The 13,308-nt window shown below is 41.7% G+C and overlaps 1 protein-coding gene across 2 annotated transcripts in view; it reads right to left on the bottom strand.

Annotated features, from left to right (window-relative positions):
• The window catches only part of STARD9 (StAR related lipid transfer domain containing 9), a 181,729-nt gene that overhangs the window by 41,193 nt on the left and 127,228 nt on the right, over window positions 1-13,308 (bottom strand). For both annotated transcript variants that reach the window (XR_001629692.2, XM_007472427.2), the window contains exons 16-17: window positions 7,330-7,509; window positions 569-620 (exon numbers count right to left, since the gene is read on the bottom strand). Coding sequence is in view for 1 of the 2 variants with exons in the window: in XM_007472427.2 (XP_007472489.2) it covers window positions 569-620; window positions 7,330-7,509 (232 nt within the window). In the remaining variant the exon portion in view is untranslated. The remainder of the gene's footprint in view (window positions 1-568; window positions 621-7,329; window positions 7,510-13,308) is intronic.

The following is a 13,308-nucleotide window of genomic DNA, read 5'->3' as shown; positions in this document are numbered from 1 at the left end:
GCTACTGGGTACTCCAGAGTTTCTTCCCCCCTGCCAAACAAATCTTTTATGACAAGCCTCCATCTTTCCTCTCTCTCTCTCTCTCTCTCTCTCTCTCTCTCTCTCTCTCTCTCTCTCTCTCTCTCTCTCTCCACCCCCTCTCTCTCCTCTTTCCCCCCCCCTAACCTCCACCCCTCTGTCTCTCTCTCTTTACAAAACACTTACCTCACATCTTAGAATCAATACTGAGTGCTATTTCCAAGGCAGAGGAGCAGTAAGCTAGGCAATGGGGGTTAAATGATTGGCCAGGGTCATAGAGGAAATGTCTGAGGTTACATTTGAACCCAGGGCTTCCTGTCTCTCAAACCACCAAACCACCAACTGTCCCTAGAACCTTCTCTTGAACCACAGGGAAAAGCTAAGCAAAAGATACAATGAACTGATCATAGCGGCTGAGTTCCCCAAAGAGGTCTATTCCCTCAGGGCATCCTCAAATTCTCCAAGGAGGAAGCTTTAGACACAGGCAAAAGGCCCCTCTGTAACTCTCTGAGGGGAAGAGAAGATCACACTGATGTCCCCATTCACTTACCAATATCCTGCTCTTGGTCAGAGTCAATCCTTCCTATTTTTGTTGTCCCTTCCTAAAACAACATAATAAAATTTATTTTAAAGGTAGGAGAAAAAAAGATAGACAGTTCTGTCTCTGAAGCAAAGTTTATGTGGCTTAGAATTACCTATATGTTATCATGAACATCTCCTATTCACTTCTGATAGCTCTACCTCTTCCCTCAAGGCCTGGGCTCTTGCTTATTGGGGAACCAAGAAGGGACCCTCAAATCAGATAAATCTGAAAAGACTGTCTAGGATATTTCTAGACACTCAGGATATATTCCCCCTGGCAGTTGACAGATGGCAATAATCTCATTATCATGCCTATCCTGAAAGTCTGTGTCAAAGCAATTTTCTTTTTCCAGGGGGAGCCTTGAAAGGGTTCTGTCTGCCTTTCTGGAAAGCTCAATCTGAACCTGATCACGGAACCTGATCATCTCATGGGAGAGGGCCAAAGACATCACCATAAGCCAGCACACTTCCAGCCCCAAGGAGAAGTGAAAATGAGCCCCATTCTTTCTGAGAGGTGGAGCACAAAGGCTGTCCTTACCCTGCTTCAGTCAAATCAATGGGTAGAGAAAAGCATTTAATAGAAACAGAATTAACTGGATTATTACCTTCTCGCTGCCCAGATGAAGCTTAACAGACCTCACACTCTAAAAAAAAGGGATGAAGAACAAAGAAAAGAAAAAGCACCATCTAGAATTATAGAGAGGGAAAGAAAAAGAGAGAAAAGAGTGAGAGAAGAGGAAAAGAGAGAGAGGGAGACAGGAGTTAGTATGAACCAAGCATATTAGTGGGAGCCTATTAGCACACAAGATCCCTAGCTGTCTTTCATTTGAATTGATTTAAATGATTTAAAATTAATTTTCAAACACTCCATTATAATGACCATGTGCAGCTAGGTGGCACAGTGAATAGAGCACAGGGCTTTAAATCAGGAAGACTGATCTTCATGTGTTCAAATCCATCCTCTGACATTTACTAGCTATGTGACCCTGGGCAAGTCACTTAACCCTGCTGGCCTCAGTTTCCTCATCTATAAAAATAGCTGGGGAAGGAAATAGAGAAAAACTCTAGTACCTTTGCCCCCCCCAAAAAATAATAACCCATATGAGGTCATGAAGAGTCAGACTCGACTGAAATGACAACAAAAGGATTTGTCGAGCATGCCTCAGTGGGACAGGGGGAGAAAGTTTGAAAAACAAGGGATTTGTTTGTCTGTGTGATCTCTGCATCCCTTCAAGTTAAAGTTTGTATCTGCCTCACTGATTAGCCAAAATAAGATTCAGCTCTTGGGACACTCAACAAAACAGCCACTGTCCACAGCAACAGCCTATTAGGATGCTGAATCCAAATGGGGAACACGATAATCACAGCTTACATTTAATGTTATAAATTGCTTTTGCAGGCATTCATTTGGGAATGATTACATATCCTTTCATTGGAGCCACACCACATGACTGCCCAGGGGGAAGATGGTACACGTATTAGCATGTCCATTTGACAGATGAGGAAACGGGCACATCCAGGCTAAGTGACTTGCCTAAAGCCACAGAGGTAACAGGCAGCAGAGCCAGGACTAATGCAGCCTTATGATTCCATGTCCAATGTGCCAGCCATTCCACAAGGAAAGAACACAAGATATACATACACATAAAAAGCTTCAGAAAAACTCAGCCCCCTCGGTTCTGCAGAAAATACCTTGAGAGACTCCTGAACTAACTGGGTTATATTCAGAGGCAGTCATCATACTCTCCTTTACAGCAACCAGGTACTTAAAATTTTTTTTTATTTACAATATTTTCCATGGTTACACAATTCATGATCCCTCCCCCCTTCCCAAAGTCGATAAGCAGTTCCACTAGGTTATATGTGTATTGCTGTTCAAAACCTATTGCCATGATATTCAGATTTGCAGTAGAGCAATCCTTTAACATCAAAACCCTAATCACATCCCTATCACACTACATGGTTGATCATATATTTTTCTAATGCATTTCTGGTTCCACAGTTCTTTCTCTGGATGTGGATAGCGTTCTTTCTCCTAAATTCCTCTGGATTGTCCAACTAGGTCCAGGTGGCACAGTGGATATAGCTCTGGACCCACAGTCAAAAAGACACAAGTTCAAATCCAGTCTCAGACACTAGCTCTGTGTGATCCTGCACAAGTCACTTAACCCTGTTGGCTTCAGTTTCCTCATCTGTAAAATAAACTGGGGAAGTAATTGGCAAACCACTCTAGAATCTTTGCCAAGAAAACCTCAAATAGGGACTGAACAACAAACTTGAATCTTATAATGTTGTATCCAACTCTTTGTGACTCCGTGGACCATAGCAAGCCAGGCCCTTCTGTCCTCTGCTATCTCTTGAAGTGTCCAAGATGCTCATGTTGCTGTTTCCATGATACTACCCATCCATCTCATCCTCTGCCCTCCCCCCCTTTCACCTCAATCTTTCCCAAAATCAGGGTCTTTCCCAGTCACTCCTGTCTTCTCATGATGTGGCCAAAGTATTTAAGCTTCAGTTTCAGTATTTGTCCTTCCAAAGAATACTCTGAATTAACTTCTATTAGTATTGACTGATTTGATCTCCTTGCTCAGGGATAATAATCATCTTTTTACGGTACAGAACGGTATGAAAAGCAGATTGATTCTCCCTCAAACACTTGGATGTTTCTTCAATTCAGTCTCTCTTCTACCACATCCAAACCCCCAGACCTTGATGTTTCTACTGAGATTTCACAGATATGGAGCATTCTTTTGATGAGAAACTCCCTCTACTAATGCAAGCTAGCACCTTGGTGACAACTTATAGTCTTGGAGTTGCCTAGGGCCCTGGGAGGGCAGGACATCCGCCCGAGGTTGCACAGCATGTCTTAGAGGCGAAATGTGAACCGAGATGTCCCTGATTCTAGGGGCAGCTCTCTTTCCACTTTACCCCTAAGGGAATGAATAAGGGATCGAGGGAGAAATTACATGTTTCTGGTACCTCATCTTTGAGTTCGGAGAACATACAAAGCCAGGGCTGCCTGAAAGAGCACACTAAGGTAGGTAAACCCATCCTCATGTGCCCAAGGACAGGCTGCCTCAGTCGTCTGTCTGACAAACTCTTATCTCTGTGACAAGATCTCCCTGAGGTTCTATCCTGAGAACACAGGCTTGTACTCAATTCTCTGTGCACACCCGCATGGGAAAATTGATTTATCCAGTTTTTTTTATCCAGTATCTCCCAGTGAGAACTGGGAGAACCTCAATGAACTGATGCAAAGTGAAATGTGCAGAACCAAAAGAACATTGTACACAGAAAGTGAAACATTGTGAACAATCCAATGTAATAGACCTTGCTACTACGGGTAATGCAACAAGCCAGGACACTCCTGAAGGACTTATGGGAAAGAACACTGTCCACATTGAGAGAAAGAACTATGGGAGTAGAAACGCAAAAGCAAAACACATGACTTATTACATATGACTGTGTCACAGTATGACACTCCCACCCCACAACCAAGAAGAATGCCATTTTGAAAAATAGAGGCTCAAAGAGCTCAAGATATTTAATCTGGAAAAGACCAGATTAAGAAAGAATGGGCAGTGGCCAGGACACAAGAACAACATGTATATATGGGTATGTGATTTGGGGTTTAGGCTTTAAAAAATTGATCTATAGTCAAAATGAATAATTTGGAAATAGGGATCAAGTGATAACATTTGTACAGCCCAGTAGAATTGCTTGTTGGCTCTGGGAGCAGGGAGGGAAAGAAAATGAATCATGTAAACATAGAAAAATATTCTAAAAAAATAAAATTAAAATAAACTCAATGGAAGAACCTTAATCAAAGTAAATAAAATAATATAAATATAAAAATTTTAAATAAAATATAAGTAAATTAAAAACAGACTGAGGTGAAACAGGGAAGTTTAGCTGTGTAAAAGAGAAAAGAAAGGGAATAAAAGCAATTAAGTGCTTACTGTGTGCCAAGCATGGCACTAAGTGCTTTACAAATATTATCTCATTTGATCCTCACAGCAAATGAATGGGTTCTTTCAGGATGACTGGATAGAACCCAGACTAAGAGGAGTGGACAAAAGTGACCAATTCTGTGTCCTGGCCTCCAGTCCCCAACAAACCTGAGAGCAACAAACTTGCAGAAGATTCCCTCTGGGTCTTGGTTTCCTTCTTTATAAAATATGGGGAATTTTATGTAACAGCCTCTAAATCTCTTTATTTTATAATTAAATATTTCATATTCTATTCCATACATGTGTATATACTATATTCTTATCTTGTTTATCCTTGTATTATTTTTTTTAAATCCTTACCTTCTGTCTTAGAATCAAAACTACTTGCCCCCACTTCAAACCCTATGATGTGGGGAAGGGGATGTAGTGCTGACAATGAAAGGCAGAATTAGAATCCAAAAAGATCTTGTCAGGTTAGAGGAAAAGGTGGAAGCTAAAATGGCAAAATTTCATACAAACAAATTTGAGGGGTGGGGAAAAGAACGAATTTAGAAAATAATTTCAGATTAAAAAATGCAAATACTCTAATGGACTACAGATTCAACAGAATATTGAATTCTGTGCTCTTCAGCTTCCTGGAACAAGATGCTCTCCCAATCTCCAGTTTCCTCCTTCCTGGCTTCCCTGCATCCTTCTTCCTTTTGTGTATTGCCCCCACCCCACTTAGATTATAAACTCCTAGAGAAGAACTGTCTTCTTATTTTTCATTTCATCATTATTTTTTAAACCCTTACCTTCCATCATAGAATCAATACTGTATATTGGTTCTAAGACAGAAGAGTGGCAATGAGAGTTAAGTGACTTGCCCAGGATCACCCAGCTAGGTCTAAGGCCAGATTCAAATCTAGGACCTCCCATCTCTGGACCTGGAGAACTGTCTTTTAATTAATTATACAGCCATTGCTTAGCACATAGTAGGAGCTAAATAAATGTTAATTAGACTGGATTAGAATAGAATATATACAAGCAATGCAATAGCTAAAAATGAAAGAAAACTACTGATTTTATGCTACTGTAGACTACAGAATATCACCAAAGTCTTAGTAAAAATCTAAGCTATTAAAATTTAAAGCAAAGGGCAGCTAAGGGGCTTGGTGGATTGAGAGCCAAGCCTAGAAACAAAGTCCTAGGTTCAAATCTGGCCTCAGAGACTTCCTAGTTGTGTTACTCTGGGCAAGTCACTTAACCCACATTGCCTAGCCCTTACTACTCTCCTGCCTTCGAACCAATACTAAGTGTTGACTAAGACAGAAAGCAAGAGGGAGTTGTTTTTGTTTTGTTTGTTTTTTAATTTAAAGCTTAAAACTGCATTAAAACTTCTGAGACACCCTGTATCATGCTTAGACTGAGGGACATGATAGTCCTGATGAACTCTGCCCTGGTCATCACTGTATCTGGTCTTGGGTGCCTGATTTGAAAAGGAGTCCATCAGAAACACAGTGTCACAGTATGACACCCCCGCCCCATGACCGAAAAGCAAGCCATTCTGAAAAATAGGGGCTCAAAAAACTCAAGATCATTAATCCGGGAAAGACTAGATTAAGAAAGACCAGGCAGTGGCTAGGACACAAGAACAATCCTGAAACATCTCGAATATTTTCAGGGTTTTAAAATACGAGTTCAATTTGTTCTGCATACAGAAAATGGGACCAATGGACAGACATTACAGGAACATGTAGTCCCTACAATGCTCACACTAGCCTCTATTTCTTTAACTTGGGGGTAACTAAGTAGCTTAGGTCACTGAGAACCAAACTTAGACAGAACTCACTGGGTTAAAATCTGGTCTCAGATACTTCCTAGCTATGTGACTCTCCCCATGGCAAATCACTTAACTCTAATTGACTACTCCTAACCATACTTTCACCTTGGAACCAATACATAGTATTGACTCTAAGATGGAAGGTAAAGGTTTCAATTTAAAAAAAAAAGAAGAGAGGGAAGGAAGGAAGGAAGGAAGGAAGGAAGGAAGGAAGGAAGGAAGGAAGGAAGGAAGGAAGGAAGGAAGGAAGGAAGGAAGGAAGGAAGGAAGGAAGGAAGGAAGGAAGGAAGGAAGGAAGGAAGGAAGGAAGGAAGGAAAGGAAGAAAAGGAAGGAAAGGAAGGAAGGAAGGAAGGAAGGAAGGAAGGAAGGAAGGAAGGAAGGAAGGAAGGAAGGAAGGAAGGAAGGAAGGAAGGAAGGAAGGAAGGAAGGAAGGAAGGAAGGAAGGAAGGAAGGAAGGAACAAAAAGAAAGAAAGAGAAACTGAGCTCTGCAGGGCTGAAAATGCGTGGAAGACAGAATTTCATAGCTCTTCTTAACCCCATCTTATGGCCTTTAGGAGAAAAAATATAAGACTTATTTTCTGCAACCAGATGAAGCAAGAAATAGAGAAGAAAACTTGTCTAAATCACATAAATAATACAGGCACCCCTGACTCCCAACTCTGTGAATTGACCCCACTGACTCCTGAGACAAAAACAAAACAAAACAACAATAAATGGGAAGATTCTTCAAAATGGTAGAGTGGACCAGCGTCCTGGAAGCTACCTCCACCATGGCAGAAGATCCCAAAGTGTTTTCTGACCCCCAAAATGGATGGAGCAAACAAGCTCTCTGGGAACCACACCACCTGCCCCTTGTTTCTTCCTGACCAGCCCCCTTGCAGGGAGGGAGAAGCAGCAAGATACCTTGTCAGGAAGCCCTTCCCCAAACAAGCCGAGCCCTCTCCAAACCCCTTACCCTGAGGTGGTAGAGCACCACCCCGGTGCTCAGCACATCGTCATCCAAGGCTATGAGGTGTGGCAGGCTCGATTCAATTATCACCCCGGCTTTCTCCTTGTTGATGTCAACACTGTACTGCTCCAGGAGAGCCTTCCAGGTGTCCCACTTCTGGGTCCTGTCTTTGGACAGCTGGTCTCTCTGGGAAAGAGAATCACAAAAGCTGTCCTAGAGACCTGGCATGATTGCAAGGTTCTTGTTGCCCTCAATACTTTCCTTTCCTCCCGATCCTTGCTGATCTCATCAGTACTAAACTGACAGGAATTTTTAGATAAATTAGAAAATTAGTGGGTAGAAGGACAGATAACTGATAGCAATCGCTCTTCTGTGAGACCAAGCTGTGGACATCCTCTGCTTTTCCATCTACAGAAGGTGGCAGTTGGTGGCCAGCCTTCTAAGGAGGCACAAATGATCTCAGGGTTACCACGGTGAGGAGGTTGTTCAACTAGCCCTGGGGATTCGGAATCTGCTCAGCTGGATCTTTCTATCCCTGTCCCCAGCCTCCAAGAACATCATGACCATTCCTGGGGTCCCCTATCCAAAATACAGGTGATTACATACTTCTTTGTTGATCGGTAGAAATAGGACCAGCATGGGCTGGAGAAAGGACGTGGGACATACTCTTGTCTTTCCCTAAAAGGTCATAAATCTGGAGAAGAGACAAGGTGCTTCTGTCCTAAGATAGCCACTTTGGGGACGATGGAGATAAAAGGAAGAGAGGGCAAAGAAGTACTGTCTCTTCTCATTCACTTACCAAATAATATTACATTTCCAAATCTTTTTTTCCTCTGCCCCCACCTTCAATTACCCCCAAATTATCCTAGAATAAGATGAGGAACCACTTTAAAATCTTATCCCCTTTGGGTCCTGGCCCCAGTGACAAGAAATGGAATTGAAGTCAGAAAGTCGGAACTCTCATTCTCGATCTCCCTTCTATCCCACTCTTCCATCAGAGAATATGATAGTTGTCAATGGCAACCCATCAACTAAATACTTCATATTGATTCTAAGATGTAAGGTAAGGGGGGGGGGGGGAGGCGGCTTACTATGTAGGTGCCAAGCGCTGGGCTAACCAATGGAGAGAAGAGACAAAAATGCAGCCAATTCTTGGCTTCAAGGAACTTGCAGGGAAAGAAATGGGGAAACAAGAAAGAAAAATATGACTAAAAATCACACCACTTCTTGACTTGTCTCATTTGGAGTTTTTGTTTTCCCCAGAGAAATGAGTGTCTTTACCCATTCAGTCACTGACAGATTCTGACTGAGCTAGCATATCCTATATCTCATGTTTTGATCGTGTGTTAGTTGTTTTGTTTTGTTTTGGTGAGGAAGGTAGTGATGTACACTGGAGTTGGGTTGTGAGTGAGAGGGAAAGACTACTCTGTTATCCCAGGGAATTGAAGTGGGCAGCTAAGGCCTGGGGCAGAGGAAGGGGAAAGGGAGTTTCCTACACATGCCATTAAGGTGAATATCTGAGGCTCAAAGGTATCAGTACTCGGTAATGGTATTTTCTATAAGAAAAAAAAAGGATCCAATCAAAAAAGGCAAAATCTACCCCAAAGAAACAGCTCTAATAGTCATCTTCCTCTCTCCCTCCCTCCCTTCCTTCCCTCCCTTTCTTCCTTCCTCCCTCCCTCCACTCCCTCCCTTCCTATCTCTGACCTCTAACTGGACATCCCTTATTCAAATCAAAAGGGGATGCTCTGCCCATCATGTTATACCTGGGCTCAAAGTTCCACTGTCACCCCTGCCATTGTCTTTTTTGAAACTACTATTTCCTTTGTCCCCACAGCTCATGGCTACAACTCCCTTTTTCTTCCTGGAAAGTGAGGATATTTAAAGCAAAACTTACACCACCAAAATGTGCCCCCTGCCCTCATAACCCGTCCTTCACCTGCCCCTCCCTGGTGGGATAAAGGAAAGAAAAGAATGGTTTTGGTGCCTGCCTATCCTCTTGGCTGTGGAAATCCATTCCAAGGTGACCTCCAAACAGTCTTACTCTTTCCTGTACATTAACTTCTTCTCTGAAATATTTCTTGAATTTACTCTTTTGTCTTCATTTCTGCTGCCATTCAGTAGCAGTCTAACCTCTCTTCACCTCACAGATAATCCTAGGTCAGTGATGGTGAACCTTTTAGAAAAGGAGTGCCAGGCAGCACCCATATCCCACTCCTGAGACACACACCACACCTTCACCAGAGACCAAGTGCCACACACACTGTCTCACTGTCTCTCTCTCTCTCTCTCTCTCTCTCTCTCTCTGTCTGTCTGTCTGTCTCTCTCTCTCTCTCTCTCTCTCTGTCTCTCTCTCTCTCTCTCTCTGTCTCCCTACCTTAAAAAAGACAGGGGAGGGAGGAAGTGCCCCTATTGGCTGCTGGGCAGAGGGGCAGAGGAAGTGAGGAATGTCCTCAGGCACATGGAGAGGAGGAGGGGAATAGCTCTGCCCAGAGTCCCTCTGGCTTTCTAGTAATGCCCTCTGGTGGGTAACTGCAGGTGTGGCCACAGATAGGGTTGATAGGGTTCTGCATGCCCCTTTGCCATTATTGACCTAGAAGGGTTCCCAGGCCCTCAGTCTTTCCCCGTCAATCTCTATCTCCATTTTGCCTTTCATACAATTACCAGACATCATAATCTTCCTGAAACACCATTTTCTTTTTTTTAAACCCTTCCCTTCTGTTTTAGAATCAAGACTACGTATTGATTCCAAGGCAGTAGAGCGGTAAGAGTGAGGCAATGACGGTTAAAGTGTCTTGTCCAAGGACACATAGCTAGGAAGTGTCTGAGGCCAAATTGGAACCCAGGACCTCCCATCTCTAGGCCTGGCTCTCTATCCACTGAGCCACCTAGCTGTCCCATGAAATACCACTTTCATTATTTTACTTTTCTGCTCAAGAATCTCCTGTGAAGGGGTAGCTGGGTGTCAATGTCCATTAAAAAAAAAAATCCTTACCTTCTGTCTTAGAATTAATCATGTATATTGGTTCCAAGGCAGTGTCTGAGGCCAGATTTGACTCTCTGAGAATGAATCTTCCTGACTCTTCTCACTTGAATTTTTTTTTAAATCCTTACTTTCTGTCTTAACAATTTAAGACAAAACGGTAAGGGCTAGGCAAATGGATGATGTGCTCAGGGTCACACATCTAGGAAGTATCTGAGGCCAGATTTGAAACCAAGACCTCCTGTCTCCAAGCCTGGGTCTCAATCTACTAAGCCTCCTAGCTGTCCCCTCATCAAAGTCCTTCTTAAACCATGGCACCCAGAAAGGAGCACAACCCTCCAGATGAGGTCTGATGAGGGCAGAGGGCAGTAGGACCAGAGTGTGCTCCTATTTATGGAAACTATGACTCTCTTAAGACAACCCAAGATCGCACCAGCATTTTTTGGCACCTGCAACACACAGTTGACTCATATTATTTTGCAGTCCACTAAAATCCAGAGGTGGTGTTTTGTTTTGACAACTGCTCTCCAACCACCCCATCTTATACTTATTAAGTTCATGGGATCAAAGATCTAGAGCTGGAAGAGATCTAGGAGGGCATCTGATTGACTTGCCCAAGATCAAACAAAAAGCAAACATCAAAGGGGGGATCTGAACCCAGGTCCTTGGACTCTGGAGCCAGAGTGCGTTTCAGTGCACCCCTCAACAAACAAGGATTCTGTTAAGGTCAGCCTAGTGCTCTAGCTTGTCAAGATGAAGCCTCAATTGGGGGCAGCTTGGTGGCTCAGTGGATTGAGAGCCAGGCCTAGAGACAGGAAGTCCTACGTTCTTATCTGGTCTCTGACACTTCCTAGTTGTGTGACCCTGGGCAAGTCACTTAACCCCCATTGCCTAGTTCTTATTGCTCTTCTGCCTTAAGATGGAAGGTAAGGATTTTAAAGGAAAAAAAATCAAGTCTGATTCCATCATTTGCTGTGTGAACTATCTTTCCCTGCTTTGTATCCATCCACACATTCATCCTAGAGAATTCTTTCCATTATGGCACTGAACCATTAACAAACTATTCCTTGAGTCAGGCCATTCAATCAGCTCTGAATCCTGGTTGTATTATTGATTTAATTAATTATTTGTTCTTGTTAATCTTTAATTAATTAATTTAATTTCTGTTTTATTATATATGTGTTTGTGTAATTTAATTAATAATTAAATAACAATAATGATTATATTATTAGTTTAAAGGAAAGACATTTTTCGTATCCTGGATTCTTCTGACAGTCTGGTAAAGTCTTTGGACTCCTTCTCAAAACAATGTTTTTTAAGTGCACAAAATAAAATGCAAAAGATGACAAAGAAAATCAATTACATTTAAATATAATTATCAAAATATTTCCAAAAACAAATCCTCTCGTCTAGATCAGAGTAGGCTGACATAGCATTGGGCAACACCCATGCGTGTGGTCCAAAACTAGATGAAAATGTAACTGGGAAATGGTTAACAAAATAAGTAAAAATACAGTAGAATACCTCTGTTCTAAGTCAATAGGCGACCCACAGGAATCCTTAAGTATAGTGTAGAAACTTGTGTTTCCATTTGAGTTTGACTTCACCATTCTAGATCAGATCTCTCCATTTTCTTCATGAAAATAGTATGAGATATATCATCAAAAGCTTTGCTAGGGGCACCTAGGTGGCTCAGTAGATACAAGGATACAAGGCCAGGCCTGGAGTCAGAAGGCTCTAGGTTCAAATCCAAGCTCAGATACTTCTTAGCTAAGCAAGTCACTTAACTCCAATTGTCTAGTCCTTGCCCTTCTGTCTTAGAGTTGTTACTGAGACAGAAAGTAAGGGTTTAAAATTCTTTTTTTAATTAAAAAAATTTTTAAAGGTTTGCTAAAATCTAAGGAAGGAGGCAGCTAGGTGACTCAATGGATATAGAGCCAGGTGGTCTTGGGTTCAAATCTGACCTCAGACACTTCCTAGCTGTGGGACCCTGGGCAAGTCACTTGACCCCCATTGCTTAGCCTTGACCACTCTTCTGCTTTAGAATCAATACATTGTACTGATTCTAGGACAGAAGATAAAGGCTTAAATAAATAAATAACAATTTAAAAGTAAAACATAAATAAACCAGATCCATAATATTTTCCTCACTCATTAGTCTAATAATCTTATAAAAAAGGAAATGAGTTTAGTGGCGTATAACCCATTCTTGATGAAGCCATGGTGGCTCTTTCTAATTAGATTAATGTTTTCCTTTCTAGACGTTCACCAACATTTATAAATAATGATGATAATAACAATGACACAAAAATAAGAATAATTTATATGATACTTACTATAATATACCTAGCACTACACTACGTTTTACAAATATTATCTTTTTTTCAACCCTTGACTTCTGTCCTAGAATCAATACTGTGTCTTGGTTCCAAGGTAGAAGATCTGTAAGGTCTAAGCAGTGGGGGTAAGTGACTTGCCCAGGGTCACACAGTTAGGAAGTATCTGAGGCCAGATTTGAACCTAGGGCTTTTCATCTCTAGTCTTGGCTCTTAATCTACTGAGCCACCTACCTGCCCCAAATATTATCTCTTTTGGTCCTCATCACCACCCCTAGGAGATAGGTGTTATGATTATCCCCATTTTACAGATGAGGAAACTGAGGCAGAGATGTTAGCAAATAAGGTCTTCCTACCCCCAAGCCCAGTATTATATCATTGTGCCACTATAATTTTATTTAGTAATTTTAAAAATAATTTTCATTTACTATTATTAGTATTTTAAAATTTTCTAAGACAATTTTGCCCATTTCTTTCATCATCCATTCTAGTATTCCTGGGAATTGAAGACTAGCTCACTGGTTCATTGTTGGCAACTTTTCTGTTCCCCTTGTGAAAAAAAATCACCCTTCTCCAATCTTGAGATTCAAGTCCATTTCCATGAAGCCTTCTGACTATTGCAACCTCAGTAGCTTCTCCATTTTCTCAACTATTAATGGACAAAAC

The sequence above is a fragment of the Monodelphis domestica genome, chromosome 1, assembly GCF_027887165.1.
Source record: "Monodelphis domestica isolate mMonDom1 chromosome 1, mMonDom1.pri, whole genome shotgun sequence".
NCBI lineage: Eukaryota > Metazoa > Chordata > Mammalia > Didelphimorphia > Didelphidae > Monodelphis > Monodelphis domestica.
The sequence above is the reverse complement of the archived record's forward strand: the minus strand, read 5'-3'. Positions and strand labels throughout refer to the sequence as shown.